The sequence below is a fragment of the Desarmillaria tabescens genome, assembly GCF_030435595.1.
Source record: "Desarmillaria tabescens strain CCBAS 213 chromosome Unknown EV420scaffold_25, whole genome shotgun sequence".
NCBI lineage: Eukaryota > Fungi > Basidiomycota > Agaricomycetes > Agaricales > Physalacriaceae > Desarmillaria > Desarmillaria tabescens.
Genome location: NW_026848324.1, coordinates 432,598 through 450,697, shown reverse-complemented (window position 1 = coordinate 450,697; position 18,100 = coordinate 432,598). Strand labels below are relative to the sequence as shown.

Sequence of the window (18,100 nt, the reverse complement as noted above, 5' to 3'; positions counted from 1 at the left end):
AGACAAGGTCCTGCAAAGTATAGAAGGCTTCGAACCTCGGACACAAACGCAGGAAGAGGGCTGTGAAAGTATATTCCGCAGGGTGAGGGGTCGATTACCTGATGGGGAAGGGTGTAGGATTGTCAAGAATTCGTTTAAGATTAATGGGGGACCAGTATCTGTTACTAAAATTAGACAAGTGCTTCACCAGAGTTAACCGTAGGTAGAGATCGCGCCGTCCACTTTGCCGAATTCGAGATGAGGCCGGAGGTAAGGGGTTAGAACCATGCGAGAGGCTTGCTGTACCTGTTGGGGGAGACGCATCCCAACCTCGAGTCCTCCGAAATGCTTTGCGACGCTCGAGATTGCCAACATAGCGCCGGGTAACGAAAATTTCAGAACCGCGATGCCTCCCAAGGTGCTATTTACAGTGCCGAGAAAAACTCAAGTCCATCATTGATGCGGCCATGTGAAAGCGTATGTGGACATGGCCGTGATTTACCATGTAACGGCGAACAGCTGATTAGAAGGAAGCAGAACAGATCGAAGCTAGTACAACAATACAGCAGATGGGTTTGATGAACTGTGGAATGGGCGCCTTACGGCGTCGACGCCGTTGTGTCCGAATGAAAAGGTTGTATTAAGCGATGTCGAGCTTACTTGGACGCAAATCCTTGGAAATCGCACTAGTCCGACAGCCTGTGGACAGTTCCTGTTAATAAACCCGGGTGGCCAAGCGAATGCAACTACAGGGAACACAGGAGATCATGATGGTCCCCTACTTCATAAAGTTTTGATACGCCCAGACAACCATGTGGATAACTCTGCGCCAGCGTCTCTTCTGCTGCCAAGGACAAGAGGCTCCGATTCACTGTTGCTGATTGCACGAAGATCGTTGGACATGAAACAAGTTTTGCTATCTATATTGCACTAAGCGCGACAAGATAGGTTTTGTGATCCCGCCTGAAAGGCTCCAGTTAGTACTCCGGCCGAGACAAAGTCCGAGAGGCTTTTAAGGGAAAGTCAAGGGAAGGTCGCGTAAGGTTATACCGGGGGTGGCCATGGCCGCTGCTGGGCACAATAAAGGCGCAGAAAGAAGGATAAGTGACGAGCAAGAGTATCAACCAGGCAGGCAAACGCAGCTATCGGAAGGATCCAATAAAGTCTAAAAAAGACTAGCAGCTCTGGAGGATATGTGTGTGACGTGACCATCACGCACCGTGACGCTGATCTATCGACGAAAAAGGAAACCCCTTCATGATTCATACCTTTCGTAGCGTTGAATCTGTCGTGACTCTATTCCGTCTGCGATATCGATATTCGACCTCTGCTCTATACCATTCGTCACTCCGCGTGGATATCCAAGATGTCTGTCCAGCAACCTCCCTGGGCGATCCCGGAGCCTATACAAAAAGAGCCGGTATTGAAAGTATACAACTCTCTAACGAAATCGAAAGTGAGTTAGACGGGTTTTCTTCGCTTCCATTGGTGCAATAACTAGTGGGTAATTAGGAAGTATTTGTTCCAAAAAATGGACGCCTGGTCAAATGGTACAACTGTGGTCCTACCGTCTACGATGCGTCGCACATGGGCCATGCTCGGTACATTCAAACTGTCGCTTCCATTAGTTGGATACTCAAATTGCTGCAGGAACTACGTGACGCAGGATGTTCTCCGCAGGATTATGTCTGACTACTTTGGATATGACATACATTTTGTCATGAACATCACTGACATCGATGACAAGGTAAATAAAAGCTTCTCTCTGACTCTTCCATGCTGACACATTGACTTTCGTCAAGATTATCAAACGTGCACGTCAAAACCACCTCCTCGACAAATTCCGCGCAGAGACCACTAGCGTGTCGTCCGACCTAATTGATCGGATACGCGTCGCATGGCGCACCTACGTACGCGAAAAAGTAGGCAAAGGTCTACCCGATACCGAGGCGCTCTCTCCGGGTGAGGAAGACACCAAGTGGCCCAAAATCGGAGTCCTGGCCCAGAACGCGCAGTGGAAGCAAGAGTGTCTGCGACGGGACGAAAAGTTTGACATGTATCTCTCCTCCGCGGTACGTCCACATAGGTCAATAAACTCGTACACCCTAAATCTCACGTCTGTCATAGAGTCGTACTTTCGCCGCCGTGGAAACTGCCCAAAGGCAGTTAGATGCTGGGAATACGAGCGCCGAGGCTGCACAGAGGTTGATTGATGATTCGCAGGACGTGCTCGCCGAAGCGTTGGATACTCAAGTTCGTTTTAGGATTGGCCAAAATGAGGTCGAGGCTAAAAAAAATCTTATAGTTTGGTTCTACTGTAACCGATCCCGCTGTATCGCGTTCATTGGCTACATACTGGGAAGGCCGGTTCTTCGACGATATGGCTCGTCTAAGAGTCCGTGACCCGGATACAATCACCCGAGTCACGGAGTACGTTCCCGAGATCGTTCAATTCGTTGAAAGAATTGTATCGAATGGGTATGGCTATGTGGCGGAGGGAAGTGTCTACTTCGACACCCAGGCCTTTGACAGTGCAGACAACCATGCGTATGCCAAGCTAGAGCCGTGGAGTAAAGGAAACCGGGAATTACTCGAAGATGGCGAAGGAGGTAAGTCCTCGCTGTTAGAATCGCCCTAGGAAGAGGCCTCATGGACCTACCAAGGCTTGTCGTCGAAGAATAGGGTTGGACGTCGTTCGGCCTCTGACTTTGCTCTGTGGAAGGCTTCGAAAGAGGGAGAGCCTTCTTGGCCTTCAAAATGGGGTCCCGGGCGCCCGGGATGGCATATCGAATGCTCTGTGATGGCCAGCGAGATTCTTGGGGACAATATGGATATCCACTCGGGCGGGATTGATCTTGCCTTCCCTCATCACGATAATGAAATCGCTCAATCAGAGGTGAGCCTTGAGCATAATTAGCCCTCCATTTCAGCGTTTTCATTCCGAGGCCCTAGGCGTACCACGAGTGCGGTGCATGGGTGAACTACTTCCTTCACACGGGCCATCTACATATCGAAGGACTTAAAATGAGCAAATCGCTCAAAAACTTTATTACTATCGATGTAAGCTTGACAGCTTTACTTCACAATACTTGCGCTCACGGTTCTACAGGAAATTCTACAAAGACATTCAGCTCGCCAACTGAGACTGGCATTCTTGACTCAACTCTGGAACGCCAAAGTCGACTTTTCAGAATCTTTAATGACAGGAGAAGTAAGAAACATTGAGACTACCCTGAATGTTAATCTTATTTCGTTCTTTTTGTATTTTGAGTTTACTGATTCTGGTCCATTTAGAATTTCTTCGTCACCGTCAAGGCCCTCGTGAGCCAGGCCCGGGCTAATGGACCATCATCGGATGGTAGCCACCATTACGACGCTCCTGAAAAGGAATTGACGTCAAGGTGCGTTCAAATCGTTACCTTAATCCTCTTCACTAACGCCTGTGCCCCGCGGTCAGCTTCTACGAGCATCGATCTGCTTTTCGGACCGCTCTTTGCGACTCATTTAACACGCCCGTAGCCATAGACGTTCTTCGTGATCTCGTTTCTCAGACGAACGTCTACATAAATTCGAGAGGGAAGAATCTGAATGTCAGCGTCGTGGAAAATGTGGCCATTTGGGTAGGTAAGATGTTACGGATGTTCGGACTCGGAGAGGGCGAAAACACGGAGCTAGGCTGGGGCCAGGATGCTGTGGAAGGGAACGTAAACGTCGGTGTTTCTTCGCAATGATGGTTTGAGCTTCTACTGATTTATCTGTCTGCTCAGCGGGAAGAGGTCCTGATGCCCTATCTCCGGACTCTGTCGTCCTTCCGTGATGGTGTTCGTCAGCTTGCCATGCAGAAAAGCGAGACGGCCCTGAAGGATATATTGGCCCTTTGCGACAAATTACGAGACATAGATCTCGTTCCCTTGGGAGTTGCCTTGGATGATCAAGAGGGTCAGCGCCTTCTTCCTTTCCCTGTATTTGATGTTGATATTCATTGCGCCTCTTTGTAGATGGGAAAGCTCTAGTCAAACTGGTTCCGCCGACGGACTTAATTAAGGCCAGGGACGAGAAGCGCGCGGCACAAGAGGCCAAAGCTGCGAAGAAAGCAGAAGCCGTGGCAGCGGAACGACAGAAACGACTACAGAAGTTAGAGAGGGGTCGTGTGGCTCCTGAGCACATGTTTAGACCTCCGAATGTGGCGGAAGGGGCATATGGTTCTTGGAATGACGATGGGATACCACTTACGGACGGTGAGGGTAAGGAGCTTAGCAAGAATCAGGCAAAGAAAGTCCAAAAGGATTGGAGCGCTCAGAAGAAACTCCATGAGGAATTTCTAGCGTGGCAGAAAGACGCGGCCGCTTCATAGGCCTGCCGACGTCCGGATGGATAATACTGTTGTATCTGGTATTCTACACGCATTGAAATGATACCATAATCACCACTGGCAGCTATTAATAATGAGGGTAACGATCTTTTCCAAGCCCACTCTATCGTCCTCGTCAAAGCCATTCAAAGCTAGACAGTCAAGATCAAATACGCCAATGACTTTCTCTCCGTCTTCTTTTTTGATGATCAATGGACATACGATCTCGCTTTTTGTCTCCCCATCACAAGCAATGTGACCTGGGTATTCGTCTACGTTCGAGACGAGTACAGTTTTTCTTTTGAGGAAGGCGTCTGCGCAGACGCCCCGCGCTTTGCCTGGAGAGACGTTGATGAATTGACATGCAGGCTTCCCACAGAAAGGTCCCAACAGAAGTCTGCTGCTTGTCGGTTTCGAGGTCTGATTGACCGATGGAGGGAACAACGGCGAATCTAAGTAAAACCCTTGTAACAAAATAATCATGAGATGACAGTTACTTCACCCCCACATAGAGATGCAGAACAAATGGCGCCTATAACTCACCACACCAATTCACTGCTCTATCATCATCTTTCCCAAAATACGCGGGGAACGCAAGAAGTGAATTGAACACAAGGGACGAGGTGTTGGCTAAATTGGATACCTGGGTACATGGATCATGATTGTGTTGTCAGTCAAGTGTAAGAGAAATTTTTATGGCGCTAGTTGCCTTACCCAGCTGGTCTGTCCTTCAAGGAGAACTTCGAGTTGGGTGTGAACATGTTCCCAAAACTCGGACTTGGTTGTGATGCTTCGTTTTACAGTTTGATCACCGATGGTCGTAAATAAGAAAATGCTCTCACCTTTCCGGGACGAGAGATGTATCGGCGTGAGGCATTGGTGGTGGTAGGTAGAGAAAGGGTATGTGGCAATTGCAAGGTTTATGATTGCGATTGCGAATCTCGTAGAATCAATGGCGAAATTATTTCTTGATTAGATTATGTCGATTGATGATCGAGATTAGATGCGTGGTCGCGCGGTCAGGACCGTCCTCGTCCTACTCTCATCCTTACAACACAAGTACCGTTCACAATGGCGCCCTATCTCGAAACAGTCAAAGTACGAATTCCCTGTCTGCTGTTTCATAATGATTGACTGTTAGGTCACAGTCTTTTGCAGATGTACCCGTAACTGACGCCGGCGTGGATACGCTTGCTTTCCTAGAAGCATCTCAAGGATTGGTAGGGATTTTTGGTGCGCAGAACCTTGCTATGTTATCATATCATCTGTCTAACTCCCTCGATGCGTCAGATCTTCTCGGATCCAGTGCGTTTGCTGTCGTACAGACGGACCTTAGGGGGAACATTGCAGTGAGTCGAAATGTTTTAATCCATTTGGTCCCTTGCAGACCGCTATCGCTTTAGAAAGTCCGCGCTCGATATGATGCGGCGCCCTCTCAGTCAGCGACCCTGGAACAGTTAGTCGAGAATGAAAAGGGGGAGAAGAAGAGGACTGCTACCGAAGGATTGATGTGGTTGTTACGAGGTCTCTCGTTCACCTGCAAGGCTCTCCAGAACGCCCAACTCGATAAGGACGAAGAGCTTTCGGTCGCATTCTCCAAGTCTTACGAACTCACATTGAAGAAGTTCCACAACTTCGTTGTTAAGGGTGTTTTCTCTGTATGGCGCCATCCTATTTCAAAGCGAACGAGAGCTAACCATTACAAGCTTGCAATGAAAGCATGTCCCTATCGTGCAGATTTCTACAAGAAGCTTGCTGCGGACCCCAAAGGGGGGCCTTCGGCATCGCAAGACGTCTTGAACGAGGAACTAGACAAATGGCTCGCCGCGCTAAGCGATATCGTCACGAGAATGGAAACTTTCTATGAGCAGGGAGGTCATGGCAAAGGATTCTGATAACGTGTCCTTTTCTCATTCACAGCTCATCTGATGGTCAATTGACCAGATGGAGAGTACGAGTATAGATCTTGTAGCAGATACTCGTGGTCTGTCAATCAGTTCGATGCATTGTTCGGTTATACGGGGATTCTCATGGGCTGTTCTAGCTCTCAAGGTCTGTGTTACTTAGTGTCGGCTAAGGGGGAAAGGGTCTCTTCGGACCGGACGTCCCTTAAAGGCTTCGCGGTACGATCCTAGCGCTGAATTGCCGCAATAAGCAGACCCTGTTAAGTTATGGAGACCGCACAAACATTTTGCAGAGCTGGGTCTCGGTTACAATCATAATGATGGTGGCGCCTAAGCGTGTCATCAAGACCTGAAGCAGCACAAATTTACCACAGCTTGACCGCACCTGTAACATGCGGAGATCTGACGATCACATATGACGGCATCTAACCAGGAAGCCCCAAATCCTTAGGGTCGTACACAAGGGATAATCTGTTTCGACGTACCTTTCTTAGCTTGCCGGTGGATATCGCGTACGGCTACTTCGAGCCTATGCCTGAAAGGAATACAAACCCACTGACTCGGACACGGCTTGACCAAAAAAGATCCACGAGCCAAAGCTGCGGTCCCTAACCTCATCAGATAGATATACTTCTGTCAAAGAAAAGAGCAAGACGTTGTAGACAAGGGAAGGCTAGGCCGAAAGCATCCGACTCTAACATACCGGCTAAGACAAGCCATCCTTGCGCCTCGACTGACCTCCATCGCGATTAACACCGAGACCTCTGAACGAAATTTTCGGCCTGAGAAAACCTCAACTGAACATCTTTTCTGAGATAAAAATGGCGTCTCATCTGTTTCTCTCGCACAGAATCATCGTCTTCGTTGGAGGAAGACATGTCGTACACAACTTTATACTTCGGTCATCGGTTTCGGTTGATCAACGACGGAGGCGGTTTCTGTTCTCCTCGATTCCTACAGATAAAGCCCCTTCAGTGGATGGACCAAGGAAAACAGATCAGGACCGCTTCATCATTATCGGCTGTTGATACCCTTCTGGAACAACAGAACAACGGCAAACATGAGTACTCCAATGTACAGGCGCCACCAAAGATGACTGCTACGGTGGCACGAACTGATCTATTACGATACTCCCAGGACGATGAACAGACGAAAGAGGCTCGACTCCCGGTACAAGCCGCCTACCCATAAGCATGAAATGCCGATGTCCTAAGATATTAAAGATGAACAAAAAAGTGATGGCGCCTGAACGATCAAAGGGACTGGGCCTTTCAAAATATTACAACACACTGTTTGTTACCCGTTACGAAAGAAGGTTCGAGGACGTGCGATCAGTGGTCAACCATCTCTTTCGAAATCACAGACCTGAATCACAGACCTGGCTCGAACATACCCGGTGGGGTATTCGAGCCATTGCCACCAGTGATTTCAACGAAGACAGCCAGCGGTGATCTTTCTGGCTTCTCTCGTGGAAAAGGCGGAACAGTGTACTAGAAACCGAAGCTGATATGCTTTCGACTCACGCTCCTGCATTCACTTTTCCCGACTCTGCGTACCCACCAATGGGATAGGAAGAGCGGTTATATGCGTATTCATCTCCCCACGGTGCTGGCTGCTCCTTGCCACCGTCAACAGTCTGGACACCATTTGTCGAACCGAGTGTATTCACACACTTCATAGTGATATGCCGGCCAAGTTTACCGTCGGATCGCGCCGCGATGCAACGCGAGGATGTTCTCTTCCACGCCCAGGAAGTGAGACGAGGAAGGGTAGACACGATCCCGAAATGATGTGATGACTAGAATGCCTAGGAGACTAGGTCCAAATCTACATATTTTTGGATGTAAAGGCGTCGTACGTTTTGTCGATTAGCAATGTACCATATCTTAGAACCTCGCGTGCTGTTGAAGCTACGTAAGGTGATTGCCCGGATACCTAGAGATTAGAATATCGCCGTGAGAGTTAGTTTAGTTACCGGACAACCGGGAGCATGTTCCAAACCTTTGAAACGAAGAAGCAACAACGCTGGAGGCAGCGCTCGGTTATTCAGTGGCCTACGCCACCACATTGCCAGGTACATCTTTGCAGCACCGTGTTCTCCAATAAATGCCGGCGCCGACGTACGCGTAGAGAAAGTAAGGCAGGCATGCTAGTCCGATTCCCAGTGATCAAAAACGAGGGTGGTAAATTCCATCAAATGTGCTAGCGCTTAACGCCATAAGATTCCTAACGACATATCGGCTTTCAGAAAAGGTCCGCTCATTGAAAGTGACCGAAGAACTCACCGGTTGCAAATGTGCTAGTATTACATAGATGAAAATATGCAAATAGTTTAGATCCTCCGATAGCAAAAAGCTCACTTATACCCCAAATGTTTATCATACATCTATCAATGCGTCTGGTTCGACGTCGAAGTCTACGGAAGCTAAACGACGTCTGGCTTTCCCTCGACTGTTCGGTCGGCTCGAAGTCTTCTGTTGGTAATTTGCGTCATGTATTGGAAGTTGCATTCCAGGCGAAGGCTCCAACTGTACATTGCGAACATGAACAGTAGAACTGTGCAGCGGATGATAGCTCCGGGCATGAGTGCTCTCCATCGCTATGCTGCCTCTAATTCGCGTAGGAGAAGGGGGAGAGGACGACGAGGACTTGATACCATTGGTTGTTCGGTATGGTGGTCTGGGCGTCATTGGGAATTGTGATGAAATTCCGTCTTCAGAGGCGTATCGCCTGCGCTCGATAGGGACATCATCCAATTCGAGTCTCTCGCCGTCTTCAGCCTCTCTGTCACGATCAGAGCAGCTGGAACTAGTACTGCTGTCTAAAGACAGTCGGGAAATTATGGTATCACGTGTGGATACAGGAATAGGAAGAGCTGTAAATAGTGTACCCAGAGAATTTGAAGGAGAAGAGGTATATCGGGTATGGATAGATGGACGAGACGGGATCGTGGAAGGGGGTTTCGTTGATCGGTTCGGAGGATTTGGTTTCGACGCAGAAGGGGGGAAGAACGACAATTGGGAAATTGGAACACGGCGAAGTTTCAGCGAGGGTGATTTACCAGCAATGGTGTGGTGTTTCGGATCTGTATCATGACCATTAGCAGTTGCGTGACGATTTAGGGTTGAGAGGTCTGGTCTGTAGCCATTCAAATCGGTGGCATCCGAAGCAGCAGACATCAACGAAATGTCGAACGGTTCGCCGTTCGTGATGAGGTCCTGAGGCCGAGAGCATTTATCAAGGGGTATGTAGAGCACCTTTCTCAAATGTATCGAATCAGACGTCCAAAGATGATTTGAGCGCCGTAAATCCGCCAAGCTGATCCCGTACTTTAGGGATACACCTGCTAATGAGTCCTTTGCAGAAACCTGGAATTTGGCGAATTAATTAACCCTTCTATGTGATATCGAAACGAACGAACCTCATGAATCAATACCACCTTTTGGTCTGGTTCTTCAACTTCGCTCTCGACAATGTCTTTTCGGGGAACCATTAACCGAGACGTCTACCAGAGATCCGACATTAACCCAACGCGTCAGTGTGGGCCGAGTAATATTGGCGTCACTAGGGCCTGGCGCTGAACCACTGTATCTCAATGGATGCTGCGCAGCAAGAACTTCGGTTTGTGCTCGTACATGTCCAGTCCGCCTGTGGTCGATAGATACGCTTGAGGTACTACTACTTATGCTCGCCGTTGTGTAGTCTGAACCAGAACCGCATCGCAGTTTCGGTCGGTGGTTGTCAAGGTCTGGTGAAGTGTCGATAGGCGGTGTCGTCAAGAGTGAGTCGTGCTCAGCGAAAGGGTTGAAGGTAATACCACTGCTGTCCGTACCATTGTCGAATGGTACTTGCATGTCGGAGGCAGCAGGGCGACAAGAAGCTCCCAATTCAAGCTAGGCTGCTGGGCCGTTCAAGACGGGGGAAGATTGTATGTTTGTGTTTAATCGAGAGGGTTCCGGCTTTCAAGAGTTAGGGGCTATCCTACCGATGACGTCAGACCATCCCTGAGCGCCGCCTGCGTAGCAAGAAGGAATAGTAAGGGTGTAGTTGAAGAGGCATGGTTGCGTTTCTGTGATAAAGAAAAAGTGCTGTCAATGGCCATGCACTGTTTCCATTTCCATTACAGGGATGACGGAATGATTTAACTATGTGACCTTCAATTGAGTTCTTGCCGACTGGCACTCAAGTTGAGGCACTTGAAGTATGGATCTACAAGGGTACATAATATACGGAGTGGCGATAGAAAATTCCTTCGGGATGCTCGTAGGTCAACACGGCGCCACCTCATACTGGGCGGCTAATTATTAATGATTGCTGAAGCGCTGTACGTAGTGTCATCATTCCCGACGAGTACGTATATCAGGACATGTTATGTTACCTTATCATTGATTGATTTACTCGGAGAACACTAGAAACATGGGACATAGTTCTTCTCAATGGCGCAATTAATACATGTTACGTTTTTTTTGTCTACTGCCTCTGCTCGCCTGGGTAATTGTGCTACAGATGGAGGTGGAGGGGAGAAAGAGAGATATCTCATGGAAAGTAAGCAATACGTGAAGATTCATAATCAAAAAAATGGAACGCTGACGGAATGGAGGCGATAAATTTAGTCACAACGGTCCTAGCTCTCCGGACAATGCTAACGAACAATTGTGAGGAAAATGGCGTAATCCCGAAACCTAACCTTCAAAAGCGCTATGCTCCGTCTCTGGATCGCTTACCAGTGACAGTCGATGGTGCGCCTCCAACCGTTGTCCCCTGGGCAGCGCCTGTTACGCCCACGACAAGTCCCTTCAACCAGCCGTTTTCGCGTCTCAAGCCTTCGCATTCCCGCTCCAATTCATTGACTCTCGCCTCAAGCTCTTTCGCTTTGCCCTCTAATGCCGCCTCCCGTTCTTTCTTCTTCAAACGGAACCGCGCACTAGCAGCGGTGTTGCGGCGGCGCTTGTCCTCGGAAGCAGAGAGCGGAGCGCTCTCTACAGGTGAGTCTACTGTCGACACAGAGGTCCTACGAGTGCGCGCACGCTTGGCTGAGGCTGGGCCAGGTCTTCAGTTGCTGACTTCTCGCTAGCTGCAGTAGGCGCTTTGGGAGGAGACTGGACCCCATTCGCAGCTGAGTGGAAGAGTAGCAGCTGTGCAAGAGAAGGGGCGATAGCGTTTGTATGGGGGATTGGATTCTGTACAGGCTGGGTAGCACTGAATGGATCGACATTAAACCCGGCTAAGAATGAGTTCAAGTCAAACGCAGGTCCTGGAACTTGCTGGTGCTGTTGGCTGTTGGCGACAGTAGTACCGGTCACGACATTAATGTGACCGTCATGGATAGCGGCGCTCTTCGGTCCATCCCGTAGCCTATCCTCCTCCTCCTCCTCTCCTACCATCTTCTTAGCGTATTTAGACTCATTGCCCGACAGAACCGGGCTCTCCTCCGAATCGAACGGCAGGTTGGTCCACAAGTCCAACTGAGCAGAGAGGTCAGGGTAAGGGTGTCCAGGTAAGAGGTCCTGTGAATCTAAATTCTGCACTGGGTGTACGATGTTTAGCCCTTGCAGGTTGGGTGCAACCATCTCCGAGCGAAGTAGGCAGCTGAGAGCGATAAATATGTACAAGAATGGGTAACCGCTCGCTCCTTGTTGGTGCGGTTTGTCGTTGCTGTCTTGCGAGGATGAGTGCTGGGGGTAAGGGAAGGGAAGAAAGCTTGGGCCCTGGCAAAGCAAGGAGCCGGAAATCAAATCCGCCCATTCAAAAGTCTTACAAATCAGCCCCAATCCGACAGGTCCCATCTGCTCCGTGCGGAATTGAAGCGGAATTGGGAAGGAGCACGGACCGAGGCACGCGTGCCGAGCTTGCCGAGCCTATTAGTTCAGTCGAAATGCCCTTAAGTCCCAAACATGTTTTATTTATTTTCTTAGCCAGTCTACGACAACCTCGTCGCAGTTGACTGAAAAAATAAAGAGGAACAATCTCAAGGCAATGAAACAGACCAGGAAAAAAATTGGTATCAATCACTGCATGCGCATCGCTCTCAGGTGTGCGTCCAATGGCATATGCCTGTGTGGTTCTTCCGATGGCGCAATACGACTCGTGACCCATTCTACTCCTCATGCACGGCTACACTCAGTGGTAAATCCATTCCAGCCGTCAGAATCAGCTCCGTCGAACTGTACATCATTACGCACGTCGTCAGCACCGAGTAATCGAAGAACGAACCTATCATGCGGCACGGATAGACTGTTATCTGTAGATATGCGCTAACTTGCAATTGATTAAAGTTACAACGTCGATGGCATGTTTAGTCTCGACTGCATTTCTGGAGCACAAGTAAAAGATCACCGAGGCCGTAGAGAGCATGCGCTAGAGCACAGCGAATGCGTCGCATCGCCCGGTCGGTGAAACAATCGATATCGATGGAGCGGATATACATTGTTATGGAGAGCAACAGGTATAAGGGGCCAACCGGGACAAAGGTGCTTCCCATGGAGAGCGGAGACCACGGTATACCTGTAGCTCCTAGGATTACAAAGACGTAGAAGCAAAGGTTCGTTAGGTTGCGTGTTGAAATGTGTCCCGAGGTTAATGCCCATAAACCGCCGAAAAGGGGAAAATGCTATTACCTGGAATCTAGGACTAAAATGGCCATCAAAGACCGCGTAGCACAGGAACGCGGCTTGAATTTGAAGTCACAGGGTAGTCGAGAATGAGAAAGCAGTAACTTCAAGAAGGCTTGGTTTCTCTGTCGTTCGTTGTCAACTCAAAGCTCCAAGGTTGCTACAGCTGTTTATATATGAGTGTCAGAATGAAGCACACGAATTGTACTTTCCGAAGAGAGCTCGAGGTACCCAGAAATTCATCGAAGAATTCGAAGCCTACCATCAGACAAACTCTAACAAAAAAATCTGGCAGCCCTGCAGCCTACAGGCGACACAGAGAACACCCAGGACCCTAAAAATATGAAGAGATATATTACTGACGTGTTCAAGAAGGCTGCAACATAGCGATGGACGGACCTAAATGGAAGGGGGACGGAAGGAAGAGCCGACGGCGAACATCGATCATTAGTCAGCGAAAGAGCGCTTTGTCAAGCAGAGCCAAAATCGGTGCACCGCTTACACAGCCACATAATCCGCCGCCACCGCCGCGAAAGTTGCACTGTTGCTCTATTAAGAACCACCATGGCATCGACAGAGACACCGACGGTACCCTTCTTCAAGAAGAAAGGCAAAGCTCGACCGACAACTGCGCGTAAACGCTCTACATCTCCTTCTGTTGCGCAGATAGAGACAGCGTCGTCATCGAAATCCCAAGTGGTATTACCAAACAAAAAGGCGGCATCGAACCTCCTGAGCGCGGGCACGAAACGCAAAATTTCGGACAGAGACGACTGACTTGGATGCACCCGAAAGAGAAGGCCCTGACGTCAAGTGGACATCGTCAGGCTCTCACGTCAATGCTGCCCTAGACATCATAGCTGGAGATGAACTAGAAGAGCTGGAGGAGAAGAGGCGGCTAAAGGAGAAGGCAGCAGCTGGGAGCGACGACGAGATACCAGATGATGGACAGTATCGGGGGCAAAGTGCGTACAAGAGCCACCTGAAGAAGAACAAAGAGGTGCCCAAAGCCATGAGGGTTGGACCCCAACGCAGCACAAACACGATTCGGACGGTTACAATCGTGGACTACCAACCGGACGTATGCAAGGATTACAAAGGTGCGTTTGCAAAAACTATTGCCTCGATCCTGCACAATACTAACGTTAGTGGACAGAAACTGGTTACTGTGGTTTCGGCGATACTTGCAAGTTCCTCCACGATCGCGGAACTTGTAAGTCTCCATGGTCGTAATTGTGAACTGAGTTGACACGTTTTTGCGTTTTTTTTCCATAGATCTCGCTGGTTGGCAGTTAGATCAATTAGCTGAAAAACCCAAAAAACAAGTCGAGGACGAGTCTTCTGGATCCGATTCGGATGATGAAGATGTTCCTTTCGCCTGCTTAATTTGCCGGAAACATTACACAGATCCTATAGTTACTCGTTGCGGACACTACTTCTGTTCGGCCTGCGCCATCAAACGTTTCGCAAAGACTCCCAAGTGTGCCGCATGCGGTGCACCTACAGGTGGAATGTTTAACCGAGCAGATAAGGTCATAGCAAAGATGAACAAGAAGAGGCAGGAGAAGGGGGATCAATCTGACGGCGAGAATGATGAAGGGGAAGGCGTTGAAATTGAGGGACTAGGTGACGAGAGCGGGAATAAGAAAGGCCATGATGGATCTAACAGTGATTCCGATGAGGACTCCGACCAGGATTGAGATCCCCCCACTAACCGAGGAAGCGGGTATGTAACCGCGTTGGAAATAAAACAACCTAGCATTCATGTTCATGAACTTTACTTGCATTTCAGATTTCATCAGCTCACGAAATCAAATTGTGTTCCCGTGTTCAAGGTCAAAGAATCACGGCGGGTCACAACGTTAACCGTCTCCGACCTACCCTTCTCGCCTCGTACAAGGTTTCATTTGGTTTCATTGTCCAGGTTCTCGAGGGACCAACGAATCCCAGGGCGACGACCATCGCCCAATTGTCACTGAATCCATATTGTCGGTAAAACATGCCTTTGGGTGTTGACATCGGCCATCTCCTCGCCCTGATCCACGGAAACTTACTTTCCTTCTGCTGCCAACGTTAACAAGCGGCTGACTGGGCTACCAAAACTTAGTATTTGTGTAGATCATTTGATTATGTGTGCCTAGAAAAACTTGTGGCCCTGTATTTCCGTAGGAAGGATCTCATCGAATGGCACGAAGTGTTGCGGGCGCCTAAGTCCCTATATTTTCGTTATACCTCCATGTGTGTTCTTAAGGCGCGTCAATGCGTCAACACGAATTGCGGCTATACGTCGACTTTTCTTGCCTGCACCTCTTGACAGGTTGACCAGTGAAGTGAGTTCTGCCCCCCAACCCTGGCAGTGGACCGCTTGTATCGACAAAATTGTGAACGTGTTTGATGCGATCGGAGGAGAAGTCAAGCCAAAATCGGCACCGTACTAAGAGGTAAATTGGAGAATGACAACGCTATTCCTCGAAGCAATACATCATTGATCATACGCCAAGGGAGCATACACGGGGATCAGTGTGGAATGCGAAAGTGGATATCCTAAGTAACAACACGTTTTCGGATCTGACTCCATTGAAACCTTGTATAATGTATTTGTGATTTCAATGACGGAAAGCAAATGCGATATATGACAACAATTTCCAACTCCGCGATAGTTCTAAAGATATGTAAGTAAAAGGAGTAAGTACGATATAGTAAGTACAGAGACGAGAGACACGGTCGAGTTCGCAGAAGTCGACGTGATACAAGAAAAAAGTACAACAAGACAGAGCCCAGAACGTGATCATCATGAAGTGACGGACTCGTCGCAGCCATTGTCTCTGTGTCTTTTCAAAGAGTCGGGTCTGTGAAGGGTCGATGAGAATGTAAAATTAAAACAGCCTAATCACCACACATACCGACTGAAATCTTTGTGGCAGTTGGGACAGACTGGTCGGGCATGGGAATCAAGATGCTGTCCAACATGGTGCCTCTTCCTGTCATGCGACCGGGAGAAAGATTTTTTGCAAATCTGGCAGACGAAACGCTCGGGAGCCACGATCCCCGCGGCAGCGGCGGGAGTCCGGTGCGGTACGTGAGGAGAGAGGTTGGGGCTGTGATGACCGTGGCGGTAGTGGGCAAGGGAGTTCGAGCCAGAACGGGATCGACTGGTAGTGGTAGGGGCGCGAGACTGATAGTGGGCGTGTCGCGAGTAGGGAGTACTAGGAATACATGCTGTCGGGGCTCCGGGGATGGGTGGGACTCCCGGGTTGCGAATAGTGAGCCATTTCAGAGGGCGTCGGGATGAACTGTGAGGATGGAGGGAGCGACTGCTGAGAATAATTGTAAGTTGGTCGCGCCGTCGTATTCCTGCGACATGTACCCGCCCGTTGTGGGGGAGTACGACGTATCACGCGCATACCGATGTCCGGACATCACCCCGGATGACATATACGGCTCCTGGCTGTCTGGAAAGGCATTGGCGACGCGGCGGCCTAAGAACAACGAGCAACATACCCAAGGGGACCGAAGACGCGGCAGAATACTTGACCAACACCATTCTGCTGGTCGTAGTAGGAGCCGTTCATGGAGTAGGCAGCATTGCTGTCAACGGGGACCTCGTGGTCAGCGGAGGAATAACCGTTGAGCGTATAGCGAGTGTCTGAAGACTGAGTACGCGGTTGGCTGTACATTTTGACGATGATGACGACAGGTGCAAGTGAGTGGCGGAGGCGTGAAGGTACTTAAGCGTGGACGGTCGATCCTACACCCCGAGGTTTAATAGGCCGGAGGGAGGCAAGGGTTATTTCCGCTTTGGGATTCTGTGTCGAATTAGAGTTACCAAATAATTGGTTGATACCTATGGTACCGAACGGAGACGATGAATTTCGGATACGTGCATCCGTGGTAGTCAAGTACCCGGAACTTACCAGGATACCCTAAATGAAAAAAGAAGACGGTCAGTGAACGAGATGTCTGTTAGAAAAAGAATATCGCCTGAAATCTGGCATAAGATAGTATACAAAGGATATACTCCATAATGTGTAGCTACACAGTGTCCTCGATGGCCCCATTTGGAATCACTGAACGTGCTATTTCGGAACTGTGCCTTGTTAATTCCAATAACGTGTCACTTGATAGCCGATATAGTAGTTCCCGTACACTGTCGATTATAACACAGATAAAGGTCTACCTGTTGTCATTTGCCTTGGCAGTACGATGCAAATGACGGCTGTGGGAACAGGCACCGAGGAAGCGGCTGAGTACCCCATTCCCATAATAGACAAATGAGGGTGCTTAACGCGCTCGCCGATGCATAGATGGCCGAATGATGGCCTGCGGTGGATACAAAGACATATAAAATGAGAAGGATCTGAGTTGAAATGTGTACGAACCCTGCAGAATAGAGTGCTTCACAGCTCGAGCCTCCCGATTATCGTGGAAGATTATGTATGTCGAGGCGAAATGAGACTAAACACGCGCCGTAAGAGCCTGAGTGACCACCAAAATAACTTGCACCTGAGAAGAGAAGGAGGTAAGGCCAGACGTCTTCCGCAGATGCAAGATTCGATGTCACATACACTAAGATCATAGTGCAGCCTTGCTCGGATGCAGTGCAGATATTTTGGAGTACTTAGAAGACAAGTGACGACAATCCGGTACAAGGGTAGGTACAATCGCGTGGATCCGGCCTTCATGATGTTCCCGCCCACGAAGAACAAACGTTTCGCGGATGAAATACTATGAAATGACGGGGGAATCCTGTTGTCACGACTCGGGGATTCACAGCAAGGGCAAGAATTAATTACACCCGAAAGACTTGTTGTCGTTTCTGTCCTACAAATTGGACAGTGAAAACAGGACATTACCTCATCAAATCACAAAAAGGTGAGAAAGGCATTAAGAATGCAAGTCTGGTTCTCCTTCAGAGCAAGTCCAAGGGCCATCATACATAACGCAGTTGAAAGTTGCCGATTGCACCCGAAAAAATCGCGATCAATTCTCGGTCGCTTCAAAGATCGAAGCACTCGAGGAAATGGCAGGCAGCAGGATAGAATTCCCCCATGAGTTCGGCCGGCAACGCCTGAAAAAAGTACCCAATTCAGTATTACTTGCGTCCCGCAACGAGGCGTAGGAAAGTTCCCATACCGAATTTCGGGAGCACGTCGAAGCAAAAAAAGGCGAATGGGAATTTGAAGCCATGCCAAGGCATCCCTTGAAGACTCGACTTACAGTTTGATTTTTCTGCGAACAACGGTCAATTGCAACGC

General features: G+C 49.1%; 7 protein-coding genes across 7 annotated transcripts; 3 read left to right on the top strand and 4 right to left on the bottom strand.

Moving 5' to 3' along the window:
- The first annotated feature begins 1,242 nt into the window (after positions 1-1,242).
- EV420DRAFT_1554028 (tRNA synthetases class I (C) catalytic domain-containing protein) lies at positions 1,243-4,352 on the top strand. Its single transcript, XM_060473591.1, has 13 exons — positions 1,243-1,435; positions 1,492-1,580; positions 1,630-1,726; positions 1,782-2,051; positions 2,107-2,232; positions 2,285-2,588; positions 2,643-2,875; positions 2,932-3,039; positions 3,089-3,217; positions 3,274-3,380; positions 3,437-3,689; positions 3,747-3,918; positions 3,978-4,352. Exons 1-13 carry the CDS (start codon positions 1,346-1,348, stop codon positions 4,331-4,333), a joined length of 2,334 nt encoding a protein of 777 aa, XP_060329023.1. The 5' UTR covers positions 1,243-1,345; the 3' UTR covers positions 4,334-4,352.
- On the bottom strand, positions 4,353-5,302 carry EV420DRAFT_1554025 (GAF domain-like protein). Its single transcript, XM_060473590.1, has 4 exons — positions 5,173-5,302; positions 5,045-5,120; positions 4,874-4,973; positions 4,353-4,794 (listed from the first exon to the last, which is right to left on the bottom strand). Exons 1-4 carry the CDS (start codon positions 5,205-5,207, stop codon positions 4,403-4,405), a joined length of 603 nt encoding a protein of 200 aa, XP_060329022.1. The 5' UTR covers positions 5,208-5,302; the 3' UTR covers positions 4,353-4,402.
- Positions 5,303-5,351: 49 nt separating this feature from the next.
- EV420DRAFT_1554022 (glycolipid transfer protein) lies at positions 5,352-6,355 on the top strand. Its single transcript, XM_060473589.1, has 5 exons — positions 5,352-5,428; positions 5,479-5,563; positions 5,621-5,679; positions 5,734-5,988; positions 6,037-6,355. The coding sequence occupies exons 1-5, from the start codon at positions 5,402-5,404 to the stop codon at positions 6,223-6,225; spliced, it is 615 nt and encodes a 204-aa protein (XP_060329021.1). The 5' UTR covers positions 5,352-5,401; the 3' UTR covers positions 6,226-6,355.
- Positions 6,356-8,612: 2,257 nt separating this feature from the next.
- EV420DRAFT_1272694 (peptidoglycan-binding LysM domain protein) lies at positions 8,613-10,088 on the bottom strand (the record flags this gene model as incomplete). Its single annotated transcript, XM_060467718.1, has 3 exons — positions 8,613-9,602; positions 9,656-9,681; positions 9,707-10,088. 3 exons carry the CDS (start codon positions 10,086-10,088, stop codon positions 8,613-8,615), a joined length of 1,398 nt encoding a protein of 465 aa, XP_060329020.1.
- Positions 10,089-10,932: 844 nt separating this feature from the next.
- Positions 10,933-11,804, bottom strand: EV420DRAFT_1644740 (uncharacterized protein; the record flags this gene model as incomplete). Its single annotated transcript, XM_060477685.1, has 2 exons — positions 10,933-11,245; positions 11,299-11,804. The coding sequence occupies 2 exons, from the start codon at positions 11,802-11,804 to the stop codon at positions 10,933-10,935; spliced, it is 819 nt and encodes a 272-aa protein (XP_060329019.1).
- A 1,605-nt stretch (positions 11,805-13,409) lies between these two features.
- EV420DRAFT_1693502 (uncharacterized protein) lies at positions 13,410-14,622 on the top strand (the record flags this gene model as incomplete). The annotated part of the gene is made up of 4 exons (XM_060479380.1): positions 13,410-13,544; positions 13,615-13,945; positions 14,002-14,058; positions 14,121-14,622. The coding sequence occupies 4 exons, from the start codon at positions 13,410-13,412 to the stop codon at positions 14,543-14,545; spliced, it is 948 nt and encodes a 315-aa protein (XP_060329018.1). The 3' UTR covers positions 14,546-14,622.
- A 1,014-nt stretch (positions 14,623-15,636) lies between these two features.
- EV420DRAFT_1644738 (uncharacterized protein) lies at positions 15,637-16,522 on the bottom strand (the record flags this gene model as incomplete). Its single annotated transcript, XM_060477684.1, has 4 exons — positions 15,637-15,694; positions 15,749-16,162; positions 16,213-16,324; positions 16,381-16,522. The coding sequence occupies 4 exons, from the start codon at positions 16,520-16,522 to the stop codon at positions 15,637-15,639; spliced, it is 726 nt and encodes a 241-aa protein (XP_060329017.1).
- Positions 16,523-18,100: the final 1,578 nt, after the last annotated feature.

Excerpts from the sequence above, each read along its gene's own strand:
- EV420DRAFT_1554028 (XM_060473591.1), top strand. The coding sequence starts at position 1,346 with ATGTCTGTCCAGCAACCTCCCTGGGCGATCCCGGAGCCTATACAAAAA. Across the intron at positions 1,727-1,781 it reads TCACTGACATCGATGACAAG|ATTATCAAACGTGCACGTCA; the intron begins GTAAATAAAAGC and ends ACTTTCGTCAAG. Across the intron at positions 3,040-3,088 it reads AAAACTTTATTACTATCGAT|GAAATTCTACAAAGACATTC; the intron begins GTAAGCTTGACA and ends ACGGTTCTACAG.
- EV420DRAFT_1554025 (XM_060473590.1), bottom strand. The coding sequence starts at position 5,207 with ATGCCTCACGCCGATACATCTCTCGTCCCGGAAAG. Across the intron at positions 5,121-5,172 it reads ACATCTCTCGTCCCGGAAAG|CATCACAACCAAGTCCGAGT; the intron begins GTGAGAGCATTT and ends TGTAAAACGAAG. Across the intron at positions 4,974-5,044 it reads TTGAAGGACAGACCAGCTGG|GTATCCAATTTAGCCAACAC; the intron begins GTAAGGCAACTA and ends CCATGTACCCAG.
- EV420DRAFT_1554022 (XM_060473589.1), top strand. The coding sequence starts at position 5,402 with ATGGCGCCCTATCTCGAAACAGTCAAA. Across the intron at positions 5,680-5,733 it reads ACCTTAGGGGGAACATTGCA|AAAGTCCGCGCTCGATATGA; the intron begins GTGAGTCGAAAT and ends CTATCGCTTTAG. Across the intron at positions 5,989-6,036 it reads TTGTTAAGGGTGTTTTCTCT|CTTGCAATGAAAGCATGTCC; the intron begins GTATGGCGCCAT and ends AACCATTACAAG.